We start from the raw sequence: 16,229 nt of genomic DNA, 5'->3' as shown, positions 1-16,229 counted from the left end.
CCAGGAAAGGCAGGAAGTTGTCCCAGACTGCCCCAAACTTGTAAGCATTCTTCCTCCAGTCGCATATTGCTGCTTCTAATGCAATGTGACCAACCAGAAGAGGAGAGCAAGCACAGAAGTGAGTCATTTCAGACCTGCTGTATTTGATGTGCAGGAACCCCAAAGTGCATCTTCTTTAAAAACAAAACAAGCCCTGCCACAAATTAGCATATGCTTGGGGTTAAATGTAGACTACACGCTTTTTTTGTTGCTGTTTTAGGAAAAGTAAATGGCTTGAGAACGAGCTGGCATTTGTCTGCAATCAGATTGTTCTACCCCAAGTCTCAGAGATGTCAGCCTTTGGCTATTGGGTGCATGTGCAGTACCAATAAGGACTGTACTGGCCTTTTGGGTCAATGATCCAGGAACAAAACATTCTCTGAGTAATCTCTGGCATGACAGACTGTAATAGAACTGACCTTTCTAATTATGTTGGTAATAGAGCTGTGTTTGTTATTAAAGCAGTACTTTGTTAGTGGAGGAAAGAGGCAGCTGGCATCCTATCCTTGCTTGTTCTCTTTATCTCCTTCCTCTTTGAACTAGGGTAGCGTAAGCTTGGCTGCAAGTCAAGTTGGCCACATCCATATTGTATTCAGGTCCTATCCCATAAAGAAGCTCTTAAGAAATAATCTGCCTGAATAAAAATATATACACTTAAAAAAAAATTGCATATAGCTGAAAGAAGCAAGTTTCCATTAATGTCTTTCTGAATGTGTAACCGGCCATATGACGTCACTGGAGTGTTTTTTTTTGTTTTGTTTTGTTTTTTTTAAGGGAACAGCCATGTGGTTTATGCACAGTTGAGTTGTTTTGAATGCAAACTTGACATCATACCGAAGGCAGCAGAGAACAACATATGCACAGTAAACAGGCAGACTGTCTTATTGATTAACAGATGAGACCTCTATTATCGATCAAAGCTTGGCGAGAAAATTTATCACTTTTAATTTCACTGCTGCCAAATATTTCTGCCCGTGAGCCAGCCGTTACTAAGGCAATTTAAAGGCAAAGGAATTCTCTCTTTAATGGATCTCACGGCACCTCTGTCTTTCTCTACCTGTTTTGTCTGCACCTTTCTCTAAAGCCCTGTATTTTTGAGGAGGGCAGTGAAGTACTTTTCTTCGTATTAAATTTGGAGGGACGGGATGAGGATGAGAAATGCCATCTGAATTCCTGGAAATAAGCCACGTAGCATTTTGGTGTCTCATGATGGGAACGCTTTCAAATGTAGCAGAGGAAGCTATGTAGCTAAGGTCTACATGACAAGTGAGGTAGCTGGCGTTTTTTCCCCACATCATACCAGTTTGAAGATTACCCTGTCATACTCTAATCATTATTTAGTTTTCTTACAGCAGATGTATCAAACTTCAAAATCTAACAAATGCATTCACAGCTTTTTCCTGGCAGCATATGCTTAGAAGATTGTGTATATTGTTAATCTATTTTTATCTGTAAGTTACTTATCTGCTGTTAGACATCCTGTTTTTTTCTCATTATAACTAGAGCCTCTGACCCACTATATGCAGTGCATGTTGTTAGCAATTTTCTAAGAATTCCCACAAATACCACATCTCTCTAATAGTCACAGAAATATCTGTGCCTTTCACTAAATTGTGTTGTTTCTGCCACGTTTCTTATCAGATGGTTCTACGTTCTTTCTTTCCTCTCCTCTTTAGATACTGGTAATAACTGCTACAATTGGCAGAGTGTGCAGGAAAACCAATTAAAATTAGATCAGTTACAACTCTGGTGAAAGTCACTGATGTCTAATGATTTTTTTAAACAAATATCTAATTTGTTGGAAAGCAGCTCTTTGATTGTAAAGAGCAATGTAATATTAATAGTGTATTTTATTATTAGGCTGTTCTTCTGAGCTACTACAACCGTATGTTTTGTTGTGTTGTGTTTTTTCTTTTGGTGCTGCAGAAGACCCCCTGCTCCTGGATAAATTGGGATCTATGGGTTATCTTACTAGGTGTAAAATATTTGATCTTTCTACTGAATGGGTCAGTGAACATTTCCTCCCTTTTTGGGAATGATCTGCGTTTGTATCACTTTCACGACAGCACAAAGTGATGCCATAGAGAATTGCTCTATCCTGTCCTCAAGCATGGATAATTTGTATTGCATTATCAAATACTGATTGGAATACTGCTTTAGTTAGCAATGTTGGGTACAGACTTGTTTAACTTGTTCTGGTTTGACTTATTACAAACAAAATCCACATTAATTGTGGTGTTTTGAAGAGTCTGACAATGTTTTACTTGGCACAGAGACTCTTACCTTAAAGTTGTCTGTGTCTGTCTTTCCTTCCTGCTGTACATTAAATGGTCCCTGTTGCAATATCGTCTCTGACAAAAATGTTTACAGATTGTATTTCCGTTGGATCATCTGAAGACGTATATTGTGCCTGGGTATCTTCATAATATGCTCTTTATTTTTTTTCCCTCTCTAGCGGGTGCCAAAGCGTTTGTCTGTGATCAGTGTGGTGCACAGTTCTCTAAAGAAGATGCCCTGGAGGCGCACAGACAGACACACACCGGTATGTTGACTTTGTTTTTTAAACACGTCCCCAAAAACATAGTTGGTCTGCACAGCGACACCTGGTCGAGCAGGCAAAACTTTCCAGGAATCCTGGAGAGAGCCAGACAGAGGAATAAATGATACATTTGTGTGGTGTTCACCTGTCTGTTAGCTCCAACTGGAGACAGCAGATCATACCCTCTCTCCCCAGGTTCACACACAGGTTGATACAGCAAGATTTTTTCCTTGTAAAACAATTTTTCTTAACTCTCAGAGCTGTTCCCAAAAGCCCTCTTTTACCAAAAACCAAAATCAGAGTTCTTTCTACCAAGAGAAAAGAGTGTTCCAGTCTTGGGGGAAGAGGGTGAACATCTTTTTGGCCCCCTTTGTCTTTTCCCGTTCAGTTTCTAAGAGGTGATCCTTGCAAAGTGGGGGGACAGGAGCCCTATTTCTTAAGGATGCTCAAACTTCTGTATAAGACTGTGCAGAATACTAGGATTGAAAGGATTCGCTTTTTTCCAGTAAATGTTGATTTCACTGCGCATGCACACGCACAAACGAGCAAAACATAAATAAATAAATAAATAAATATTCCCCTTGGTGGTAATCAAAATTAAGAAATAGGCAAAGTAAGAAATCCTGCTGAGAACTTACTAGAGTCCCACTTGAATGTGTACAAAACACGTTGTAATGAATGCTGCCTAAAGCAGTTTTACACTTCGGCTAAAACAGCTGGCTTATAAAGCGTTAATTGTTTGAATCTCAGTGTCTACTGTCATTAAATAATTATTGTCTGATCCCCCCCCTAATTTCCCACAATTGTTGAAATTTAAATAGACAAAAAATTTTAAAAATATTTAAAATAAACATTGATGTTATCCATCAATATTATTAAAAAATATTGAGTTCTGCCAAGCCAAAGAATAAATGGGAGCTTGGCCTGCCCTGGTTACCCTATTCACGAGGTGGAGATGAAGTGACCGGACGACCATCTATGAAATGGCTCAGCGGGGGAACTACAAGTTTACTCTTGGTCCCTATTGGGAAATGTTGCCCATGTGTCTAGTGCATCATTCAAGTATTGTCCTGGAGCACTGAGAAATGTTTTTCCAAGACAATACAGGCTGCTTCTTTTTTTTTTTTTTTTTAGTTACCCAGGTCAGAGCAGGCAGTGGGGGTGTGTGGGATTGCCTCTATCTATTACCCGCAAGAGGTTTCACTCCCTTCTGATAACTCCCGTTGTCTGAGTGTTGTCTTCCTCTTGCATGCCGGGCTTTGCTTTCTAGGCAGAGCCCTCTCTTCTTTGGATTTCGCTTCAGCTCCTAGGGCCCTGTTTGGCTCTAAAGAGGTGAGGTGTTGAAAGGACAAGGTTTTAACTAAACGATTGCTCTTAACTATTATGGCTTCCTTTAACTCAAGTCTAAAGTCAGTTTGACAATAAGGCATTTAGTTGAAGTCTCATTGCCTGAGAAGATTTAAAACTAAGCTGAATGAAACCCTAGATGACATACTGAAGGGAACAATCAAACATTGGCTAAGGCAGAGAAACAGATAGACAATATGGGGCTTTCTAGCATCTCCATTTTATATAAGTCACCGACAGCTCTTTAGGAGTTCTTACCCAACGTTTCTTTTCTCAGTGCCCTCTGATGGTGGGGGAACAGTATGGTTCTGCTGGATATTTCTGAATATTTGTGTATTATGACATTGCACCTGCATTTTCACCATCATGGCCATTCCAGGAAACACCTAGGAGAAGAACCAGCTCTCTGACTTGTGGGATTTGGCTGAGACTTGCAATGAGATCTCCTATTTCATTACAAAATCTACAAAAATGAATTTTGCAAGGCTAAACCAATGTCCCCCCCACCCCGCCATTCCTTACTTTGAAAGCTCTTTCTCCTTGTGCTAAATTCCTCATACAGCAGTTGAAAGCAGAAAACTCAGATGTCTTTCTGGATGAAACAGAAAAATCTGGTGAAGAACTAATATTTTCTGTCTCTCCACTAAGCTAAATGTGTTCTGAAAGATCAGGTCATATTATCAGCTGTGACCTGAAACCGTAGTGTAGAAAAGGGTTGACAGCTACACATGCTAGATGTGAAATGATCTGTCAAAATGTTACTCGGCACTCGGTTTTCAAAAATTTAAGATGGTTTGATTGGAATCTAGGAGAAGGAGTCTGGGGATGCTGTTGCCAGGGAGTTAAAACTTCTTGCATTACAGAAGCTGAGTTGGGGAGCTTTCAGTCTTTTACATGATGGCATATTCTGCCCCAGAGCTGTTGTCCTATTCCGTGAAGAACATGTTGATAAATCCATTATAGGGTCATGTATACCAGCTATGAAAGGCTCATTCACATAAATAGCGACTTGTAGTGGCTCCATCTTGCCAAGCTGGGTTTTACATGCTGGCTGTCTTCCCCTAAAATGATTTAACTGGACACTTATTCCCACCCCAGCTCAAAGATGGTTGAGAAGAACCAGGGAAATGGGAAGAATGGTGTCCTTAGATGTTTATTCTTTTGAGGTCTATGTGTCTGTTTGGAATATTGCTGTCCTTTTAAAAGGAAAACAAAGGATAGAGTGGTGGTGTCACCATGTTGGTGCCAGGATATTAGAGAGAGAGAAGGTGAGGGAGGTAATTTTTATTGGACCAGCTTCTCTTGGAGAAAGAGGCAAGCTTTGTGCTTACACAGAGCTCTTCTCCAGGTCTCGGAAAGGTACTCAAAGTGTCACAGTAGCTGAAGAAGAGCTCTGTGTAGCTTGAAAGCTTGTCTCTTTCAACAACCGAAGTTGGTCCAATAAAAGTTATTACCTCACCCACGTTGTCTCTAACAAAGGATGGAGAAATTCTCATTTAGGGCTTGTATGAGCGTGTGCAGCTCAGAGGCGTGACCACCACCAGAGAAGTGGAAACTGACAGGAAGCACTTATTGACTGCGTCAACATTTGTCTTGCAGAACTTTCTCACCTGCTAGCAAAAAACAAACCAAGAGGTGTGGAGGGTGTTGCAGTAACTCACGAGAAAGAACACCATTATTTTTTCCTGTTGGGTGGTGGCTAGTAATACCCTTATCATTTCAGGGCTTCGAATACAGGAATTGAAATAAATGCTGTTGCTCAGTTACATTTCTTAGTCACTGGTCACTCTCCAACAAACGATTTCTGTTTTGTTGAAATTGGATATTCACTGATTTTTTTTTTTCAGTGGTTGGGTCACTGTTTTTGATCACGATTATGGTATGGATCCAAAATTCAGATGAAATATTCAGCAAGAAGATTTGAGGAAATCTAACCATCTCCGTCATTACTCATCTTAAAAGCTGATGATTTAAGTTTTTCAAAATTACTTATGTGCTATTTTCAAAAGTGACTTAGGAGTCTGACTCAAAGTCAATGGGACTTGTACTCCTAAATCATTTAGGCACTTCAGAAGATTCTCACTCTGAATTGGCAGATCAGTGCCCTTTTTCATCCTATTTATGTGAATAATTAATTGTTCTTTATCTTGACTCTATAGAGGTCATGTTTCATTGGCATAGGACACGTGTAGTTGATGTCAAGATGTTGACTGGATCGTCATCATAGACTGAGAGCCTAGTCCCGCATTGCAGAAGAGAGAATCTTTGATGTCTGACTTAAGAATATATCCAAAAGAAAGAGAACCAGGTTCTCAGGGGGCTGGTCTGTGGCTGAAGATCTAAAGAGTGCAGTGGTCCCTGAGATGGACGCTCCTGTGAGTGGCTTCTAGATGGGAGCTCCTAATTCTTTCCCCCGTGTGAGTGAGTCATGTGGGACTCTTCACTGAGGTTCTCCTCCCCACATAGAATCATAGAATATCAGGGTTGGAAGGGACCTCAGGAGGTCATCTAGTCCAACCCCCTGCTCAAAGCAGGACCGATCCCCCACTAAATCATCCCAGCCAGGGCTTTGTCAAGCCTGACCTTAAAAACTTCTAGGGAAGGAGCTTCCACCACCTCCCTAGGTAACGCATTCCGGTGTTTCACCACCCTCCTAGTGAAAAAGTTTTTCCTAATATCCAACCTAAATCTCCCCCACTGCAACTTGAGACCATTACTCCTTGTTCTGTCATCTGCATATTCAAATATAGGCTTATAAACCCAGAGTGAGTCCAAAAACTAATGGCTTTTCTCTTCCCTTTCCTTTCCCCGCAGTGGCCAGCAATTGTGTCTCCCTTTCACATCTATACTTCTTTTTCCTGCCAGACTGACCACAGGCTTGATAGGTGGCTGATGCAGGGGATGAACCTCTTGGAGTTGTTTCTTTTTCTCTTTGTTCTGAAACACTTGGAAACAGAGTGGCCCCAAGATAAATTTATGGCCTGCCGTTGAGTGATAACTCCAAGAGGAGATGGGGAGCATAGTGAGATGCAGGGGTTTATGGGAGCTGTTCATGGCTGTAGGTGTCGGTTCCTTAGTGATCTGGAAGTTCAGCCGTTGACTTGTTTGGCTATATGCCTTGAAAGCTTGTTGCTACCAATAGATACTTTTATTGCAAGGTATACTGAGCCTGCCTCTCAGTGAAACTCTACTAATATCTCTGAACTCTCCTTTTTCTTTTGTCAAAGTGCTTTAGTTTTATTAATAAATTGCCTGTTTTAATATGAAACTTTGATGGCTCTGGCAAATCTGTATATTCAAAAACAGAATCCATCTGCTATCTCAAAGCACAAGCTGAGTACGTAGTAATTCTAACTAGCACACGACGTTCAAGCAAAGGCAAGGAAAGAACCATTTATCCATACTGAGTCATTTTTTTGAACCATTGAAGGGTACACTAGATTAACAAACAGTAATGTTTATATGGCAGTGTTGTCTTAATTCCATTCCTGCTCAGTTCGGTTTGTAACCGCACAATACACCAAAAGGATCTATCAAAATGAGTAGTGGTGGCATGCAATGATGCATGCCATGTGTGGTTAAGGCTTTTTTTGCATGCATTGCTCAGCACGAAGGATGTGGATGTAGAGAAAGGTATTTCCAATTCATACATAAGCTAACTTGACCATTTATTTCCTATCTAAATAATTTAGTGGTGGATAAAATGATGGTTGCTTTACCAAAGAGCGAACGGTTTTTTTCATGTTTCCTTTTGTTGTTGTGCTTTTGCAGGGTTTTTTGTTTGTTTTTTGTTTTGGTTTTTGTTTGAGTACAATAATAGGTAAATACAGGGAACTCCCTTATGCGTTGTATATTGAGACAAATACATAGTGCAAACACTGTAGTTTCTAGAATGCTTCTGTTAAAGAGCATTGAAGAGTTAACAGTTAGGCTGCTCCAGCATGTATTTCATTTATGCTTCAGAGTCTTTACCCAGTTCTCTAAAGTAAAACTAAAAGCAGTGTGTGGGGAAGGAGCCCACTTCTTTTTGTACTATATTAGGAACAGCTTAATTTAGTACAAGCAAGTCTTTTATTACTGATAAACTGATAAATACCATTAATATCTTAATTTATACTCAGAGGTTGAAATTTGACACCTGGACACTGTGTTGGCTTGGAGAAAACAACCGGTTTTGTGCCAGAGGTTTTAATGACCGATCAGTAACATAAATTGCTGCGTCACTGAACAGGAGTAGGTTCACCATGTCATTTGATCTGAAAACTTCACTGGCCAAGCAGCAGTTAATAAATTTTCAAATAATTACCCTCCTTATTCAAAGTCAAACTAATTAGGATTGGTTTTTACAAATAATAATGTTGTTTAAGCAACTGTATATACCAGATTAGGAAGAGAAAGAAAAAGGATTTGGAATGTACAGGCTACCAAAACAGGAGGAATAAATACTGACTGTACTTTATTTTCAATGCTATTACGACATGTTTGTACAGCACCTGGCACAGTGAGGTCCTGACCTGCTTGGTTATTGGAAATGACTACAGCATAAATATTTAATAATAATGTACGGCGTATGTGACCCATTGCATGCTGTAGAGAGTTGGATTTCAGTTAGCAACGTCAGAAACATTTTTATCTGTTCCACGAGTTTGGTGGTGGCTGCTGGTTTGGGGACAATGAAAATTCCACCTGGATAGGACAGAAGGTGTATGTCCATAATCCATTCAAATATTCTCTCTGCCTCTCCAAACCCAGACATCCTATTGTAATGGTAGTTAGAATTTGATTTAACCAGTTTTCACGTACATAGTTTGCCAGTTCCATGGGAATCTGATAATAAGCTAGGCTCTAACAGATGGGGAATGGAAGGAAATTGAGTGTGGTCTGCGGGATTTCTTGCACCTTCTTTTGAAGCAGCAGATACTGACCACTGTCAGACAGGATGCTGAACTAGACAGACCATGCCTTTGCTCTGATCTGATGATTCCTGTGTTTCTGTGCTAGAATTGTGCCCTGTATAAGGAGATGTGACCTGAGGGACAAGGATTCCAGTACATTTTTGTTTGTATCCTTAACCTGCTCGGCTAACTGACGGCGAAGAAACTGGGATGGGGACAGAGTTGTGGCTTGCAGTGACAGTTCTGTTGGGCTTAAATATGAGAACCTCTCCTCTCGCTCTGCCTAGGATCGCTTGGATGGATCCAAAGACTTTCTCAGATAAAAGGGAGATTATGGAGTCGAAGAAATAAACTTGCACTAGTACTTGATTAAATGTCATGTAGCAACCAGTTCATGGCTTAATATTTTTTTGTTTTGTTTTTAGAACTGTTGCGCATTCTGCACTCCCAGTGAAATAAATAGGACTCTATGGCTGGTCAGCACCTTTTGAAAATCAGGTCATTTATGACCTCTGACGAGAAGGTGCAGCGTTAGGAATGTGTGTTCTTAAGAAGGCATTTAATGATGACTGAAGCTCAACATGTCCCATCAAAATAAAGTTAAAACAGGGCAGCTGCTAGGTTTCACTAATAACCTTGAAAAATGTGAGCCGATTTAAGTATATTTGATTTAAAGCCTTGGGACTGGAATGTTCGAGGCTGCCAAAGAGAGCTATGCTCGTGCCAAAGCTCAAATGGTGACATGAAAACGTAGCTTGGTGGAACAAAAATAGGACTCCCGGGTCACAGGGACCCAAGTTAAACAGGTTTATCATCACCTCCTTAAGATGTAAATATGCGCTTCTCAGTTACACATCAGAAATGGGCTTTATGGCAAAAGGAACCCACACTTGCCAAGAAATGGATAGCTTCCTGTTGCTGAGCAGCTCTCAAATGGTGCTGTCTCTGGTACAAAAACTTTAATTATAGAGGCTGTATTAAAGAAACTTGATTTGCAAATAATTCTCTTGCAGAACAGATTTCTTATGTACCTCCTTTGTCCTCGCCAGCTGGTTTTTTGACACGCATGGTGAAAGACCTTCCTTTTGCAGAGGTGCAGCAAGTTTGTATTACTTCTTGAAGCTGCTCTGGCAGATCATTGCAAGGGTGCTACTCTACGATTCTTTCTAGAGAGAAATGAAGCAGTGTCCAGGGTGGGCTGAACTGACTTGGTCACAAATGCAATTTTTTGAGAAGGGCCACTGTCTGAGTCAACTATAGATCAGTTAGTTTTTACATCTTTTAACAAAGTGTACAAAATATTGACAATGCTGCATAGCTCTTTTCTTAGATCAGAAGAAGATTTTACACAAGGTATGGATAAGGTAAAGGAATCTTGTAAATTTCCACTTAAGTGTGTAGACAGCTCTGGGGTGGAACAATTTAAAAATATGGGAAAGCCACCTTATCTAACGTACATTTCACATTGCTCACTGCTTCCTAGAGAAAGCTTATCTTGCTGCATCCTAACTTCTCTTAAATTTAGACTATGTTGACTTCTATCAAACTGACCCTCTTACGATAGAAAAACGAAGCTTCTGTTTTGGATACAGGGTGAAATTTTTTTCTTACTTGAATGTTTTTTTCCCCCTTATGAGTGTAGAGACTTCTGTACATTCTGCATAGCTCAGTTGATTCAGGACTGAAAAGTTCTTTCTGGGTGTTCACTTTATTTGGCCTGAATCCTACAGTAACAGAAAAAGCAGCAACTGTTCTGGCTTATCTTCAGAGCAGTGGAAGCATAGTGCCATGCCTCTGGGAAAGTGTGGAAAATTAGGCATTACTTTTTTAAAATTTAAAACAACAATAAAATAACTTTAAAAACTGCACACACGTTCCCATGCATAGGGATATGGTAACTCATTCTGTGGGTTCATGTGAGCTGCTGACTCTAAAATATAATAGCTGTTGACTTTTATAAATATCAGAGGTGAATTGTATAGTATTTCCATGAATGTGCCAAGATGTTTAATATGAGAAAGCTACAGATCCAGAAGTGCTGCGTAACCAGTGTCATGTGCATATGTTTGGACTGTCAGTATGCTAGCATAGATTTACTTTTGACCTAATTTCACACTGATATTACAGAGGCATGTTTTATGCCTAATATAGAATTTATTTTCATAGCATATGCTCTCGCCTCCATCATGGCAAGCAGTTCACTTTTTGATGTGTGGGGTCAATGCTACTGCTCCCTGTCAGGTACAAGAAGCCTCAGCAAGGCACTTCATTCTTTTGGCATATTCGGTATGGGCCAGTGCTGCTCCTGGTATTCTGCCCACAGTGGCAAGAACTGACCTAAGAGGAAATCTGCATTTGGACTTCTAATGAGAACCCTTTCACAGCTATGAATGATGCATTCGTGACCAAGTCAGGTCAGCCCACTCTGGACACTGCCTCTTTTTCTCATTTCTCTCTAGAAAAAAGAAATGAACGGCTTGAGACACAAGGTGGGTGAGGTAGTATCTTTTATTGGACCACTTCTGTGGGCGAAAGACAAGCTTTTGAGGTACACAGAGCTCTTCAAGTATTACCTCAACCACCATGTCTCTCTACATGGCTACAACAACACTCCAACAAATGTCTGTTTCAGTGAAGAACTGCCAGGAAAACAGACACAATGTGTGAGAGTTCTGTCTGTCCTGTCCCGGCATGGCAAGGGTCCCTTCACCCACCCCCCATTCCCAGGTACAACTTCATGCTTCAGCTCTGTTCCAGTCAGTGGAATGGTTCCTTGCAGGTAGGAGATGAACAGAACAGTTGAATGACTGTACCAGATCTGATCTGCTTTCTTTATTGTGTATAGTTCTGCCATGTCCCATCTCATTCATTTCCTCCAAACTACATCCCAATCTTTTCAATTACTCATACAGAAATCTTTCCAGGACTCAAATCACTTTCATCCTCTGTACCCTTCTATTTTTACTATATCCTTTTTCAGATAGAGTGCAGAGACCTGAACACAGCATTCCAAGTGAGGACATCCAATTGATTTCTAAAACGGTGTTATAATACTTTCCATGTATTCCTCATGCATCCTACGATTTTGCATGCTTTCTTGACAGCCGCTTGAAAGGAGGCGTAATTTTCACGGAGCTGTCCACAGTGACAACCAGATCTCTTTCCCAGAGTAGTTACATTTAATTTAAAACCTGGTAATGTGTATGAGCAATTCAAATGATTCTTTCCAAAATGCATTACCTTGCATTTGTCAACACTGAGTTTCATCTTCTATTATGCTTCTTGTGGCCCTAGACTGGTTAGGACTCTCTGAACTTCCTCACAGAGTATATCTACCTTTTGAGCTGGGCGCTTGGAGCTAGTGACTAAAGATAGCGGTGTGTCATTGGTGGGCATGGGTGGCTGCTCAGGCTAGCCACCCCAGGTAAAATCCCGCCTGACCCCCTGGGTATGTGCTCAGGTAGCTAGCCCAACAGAGCTATTTTAGGTGCTAGCTTGAGCAGAGCTAGCGCTGGTGTGTGTATGCAAACTGGGAATCCTACCTCGCGGCTCAGATGTAGATGGACCCACAGGTTTCTGTGCTTTAGGCAAAATTTTCAAAAGCACCCAGCCTTAAAGCGCAAGTCTCACTGTGAAAAGTGACTGAGACACTAAGAGCCCAAGTCTCATTGAAAATCAATGGAAGTTAGCCTCGTAGGTGCTAAAATCATGCTTGAAAATGACTCTGAAGTGTCAAAGTCACTTAAGTTCTTTTGATATTTTACCCTTATAATTTTACCAAAATGATTTTATCTATAAATTTTGCAACCTCGCTGTTCACCCGGCCCAAGCCAGATCACCAATAAATACATTAAATGTCACTGGTTGTAACCGTGAATGCACTTATTCCATCCCTTCTAAGAGGAAGTGGTCTGCTTTAAACCTGCCTTCTCTTTATATAAACCTGACTACTGATCGTTGATTGCTGCCCCATTGCATCCTTTAGCCAGAAAAAAACCTCCTTTATGGTGACACCAAACATCGGTGCACACATAATAGAATGGATTTAATAAAACCAATGTGTAAGTGAAACTATAAATCATTTTGGTGGTGTTCACGGGATGTTGGTAGCATTTTGATTTAATAGTTGGACAAACACAAGGGTCTATTTTATTCACAATTTACAGGCCTCAGGGCTGTTAGTCCTCCAAATTTAATAGCACTGAAATTGCAGGGTTTGCGATAATTTGCCTATCACTTTCTGCTCTGCTATTGATGTTTATTGTCAGCAGGATGGAATCTCAATCTGATTCACTTAGATAACATGTCTGTTAAACATTTGGATAATTGTGCCATCATTAACTTGTCACATTATTTTAGAAATTCAAAACAGGAGTGTGGTAAGTGGAGGTAGAAGGGCGGGTAGATCCTACATGAGCACAACCGGGGAAAGGAGAAGTTGACAATGCATATGGCTTTCACTCTGGAGATCCTTACAATGTATTCGGGAAAGCTGTATGTGATGTAGCCAGTTGCTGATAAGCTGCAGAAGGCTCCAGTGTGTCACAATGTCCATTTTATACAGGATGGAATAGCACAAGGTGTGGGAATGGCCGCCCATCTTCTTGGTATGCATGCGGATTTTGTCCAAGCCTTTTCGGAGCTGGGGTCCTAAAGTTAGGCTTCTATGTCCATTTTTAGGTGCCTATGTAAGTGGCCTTTTTTTTTTTCTCCATAAGTGCTGAGCACCAGCCAGTTCCCCCTGGAGTCAATAGAAGCTGCTGGGTGCTCAGCGCTCCTGACAAATCAGGGTGCTATTTAGACTCCAAAATATGGATTTGGGGGTCACAAGTTAGATGGGCTCCCATTTATTTATAATGTTGCCCTTGTTTCTTTGGTGTCATGTACAATTTTGCTCCATGAGCCCAGGACATTTGAACTTAATCTTCATGATATTTGTGGTGTTTTCTTTTTTCCCTCCATCCCCCTCCATAAGAGGTTAGTCTGCAAACCAGGGTGGTGGTGGTTTTGTTTTGTTTTTTAAACATTTGTTAAGCTATTTTGCAGTAATCAAAACAAATCTGTTGGGTGAGAACAATTGATGTTGAAACCTAACATACAAGTTTTTTAGACCTGATGATACACTAAAAATCCTAAGAAAAAATTAGCCTTTTAAAAAATTCCTTTGTTGCTTTAAATTTCATATACCCATCAGTGCCAGGGCAAACCCAATCTCAGTTTGGAGTATGAGAGGGAGCTGCAGATCAGCACTGAAAAGCGCTGGCAGAATGCTAGGGAGGAAGCGTGTATGTGTTTGCATGAAAAATTTGTGCTGCATGCCATAAGCTGACATCAAACAAGAGCTGGGCCGGAAATGGTTTGCTCATCCTCCAAGAGCTTTTGAGATTACACAATTTTTCCTATCCTGAATCAGGACAAAATATTGAGATCTCAAATTTACAAGAACCAAAAATCTGAGGGGGTGCAGAAATACTGGATCAGTCAATCAACATTTTGATTTAGATAATTTTTTTTACATAAAATTTAAAAACAAAGTTGTTTTGAACCAAATCCTTTTCATTTTAGAAATATCAAAACAGGACCTTCTGACAGTTTAACAACTTTTTTTAAAAGTTCAAATTAGGAGGTTCATCAAAATTGATGCTTTTCCGCAAATAAGTTCAGTTTAATCAAATCTCCACTTTCTGACCCAACCCGCCCCCCCTCCCCCCCATTTTGCCAGAAAATTCCCAACCACCTCTACATCTAGCTATTGAGGGGTTAGGAGGGTAATTACTGCAAGGTAATATAAATCTGTGCTTTCCTGTGATATAAGAGAAAGCCTTCCATTCATGTTCTATTCAGCGGGCATGTTGATAGATGGAAGCCACTAAATGAGTTAGGATTACAAATCATAAAGCTCAGCATCTCAATTTTTAAAAAAAAATAATAAAAAAAACAAACCGACAAGCTGTTGGGGGTGAACGGGATGTTACGGTTCTTCCTGCGGGTCTTCATCTTAACACCTGTCCAGTTCAACTATACTATCAGTGTATTTTGTGCAGTGATATTTATGCTCGCTGTTACATGGCACATTATAAGTTATCTATTGGTTCTTCCGTTAATGAGATAAACAGGTTCTGTTGGACAGTTTTTTCTCTGAAGTTATTCATTCCATTCTTATACAGGAGCAAGTATACAGTAGCTTCTGTGTAAAACCTGTTTGACAGCTGACCCATCTCAAGGGCTGTTCAGTGGCAGATTTGTCTGGTTATTTTAAAGGAAGACGTAAAGTAAGTGCTGGAAGGACCACTAAAGTGTGTGGGGAGGCAACCGGCATTGTGACCCTCTGTGCCAGGTCACACCACTCACTCAGATTTGGCCCAGTCATGGCAGCAGGGAAAGGGCTCCCCCTTACGCCACCCAGCTCTTGTCGGGGTCTGCCCATTATTTTTGGGTCCCCTATGAGTTCAGGTTTTTAAAAGTTGGATGCATGGCCCTTCATCTAAAAAGTAGAGGGGCAATGAAAGGCCCTTAACCCCCACGTCTCTGGTGCCTGTGGAAGGAGGCATGGGGATGGAGTGGAAGGGAGGTGAGAAACCTTGAGAGATTCAATTAAGCACCCAACACTTTGAACGTTTCTCTGAAGCTCTGTGAGATCTGCAAAGTGCAGCTGGAAAGCTCATGGTGATAAATTTTCTTCATGTCTACTTTTCCTAAGTTTCTGGGGTGATTCTCGTGATATTACCAAAAACCACCTTCAGTTTCCCAGCTTTAGTTTTACCTCATAGCATGCCAGCTGGAAGAATGAATTACCTTTCTCATCTTGGTTTTTCCTCTTTCAAGGCTTGATCCAAAGCCTAGTGAACTCAATGGGAGTCATTCCATCTACCCATTGACTTCAATGGGTTTTGGATCAGTCCCCTGAAAATGCAAGTGTGTGAGACTTCCTATTTTAAAATATATCAGCAACTTCAGAGATCACTTCATGGTTTGGGCTTTTCCATAGGTTCTCAGCATCAGCTGGCCCACTGGTAGTATAGCTCTATAAAATGGCACCATTACACATGTAAAGCAATACTTATCAAAGTGCCTGCAAACAGTCAGCATGTTTCCCTTAACCAAACAAATATAAAATCTTCCCAGACTGCCTATGACTTCCTATTACTGTTTCACAGTACTCTGGAGAGTTTTAAGATAACAGCTTGATTAAGCTTATGAGGAAAATACTATCAGATACCATTCTTCTCCGCAGATCGAGACAATGTACTGTAGTATTAAATATGTTTTAGGGTAATTATCTTTCCTGTAGTCATTTTAGTTACATGAACAAAAAGGGAAGGAGGGAAGGCTCAGCAGGTGCAGAATAGAATGTGGGTGGATATGGTAGCCAGGCATATGTTAGTTGACTTTGAGCAGTAACAGAGGTA

At 40.6% G+C, this 16,229-nt stretch overlaps 1 protein-coding gene across 5 annotated transcripts in view; it reads left to right on the top strand.

The window, feature by feature from the left end:
- The window catches only part of ZBTB16 (zinc finger and BTB domain containing 16), a 210,809-nt gene that overhangs the window by 136,928 nt on the left and 57,652 nt on the right, over positions 1 to 16,229 (top strand). For all 5 annotated transcript variants that reach the window (XM_043534259.1, XM_043534260.1, XM_037882476.2 and 2 more), the window contains one exon: positions 2,495 to 2,581. In XM_043534259.1, the coding sequence (XP_043390194.1) occupies positions 2,495 to 2,581 (87 nt within the window). The remainder of the gene's footprint in view (positions 1 to 2,494; positions 2,582 to 16,229) is intronic.

This window comes from Chelonia mydas, chromosome 22 (genome assembly GCF_015237465.2).
Source record: "Chelonia mydas isolate rCheMyd1 chromosome 22, rCheMyd1.pri.v2, whole genome shotgun sequence".
NCBI classification, from domain to species: Eukaryota; Metazoa; Chordata; order Testudines; family Cheloniidae; genus Chelonia; species Chelonia mydas.
The sequence above is the reverse complement of the archived record's forward strand: the minus strand, read 5'-3'. Positions and strand labels throughout refer to the sequence as shown.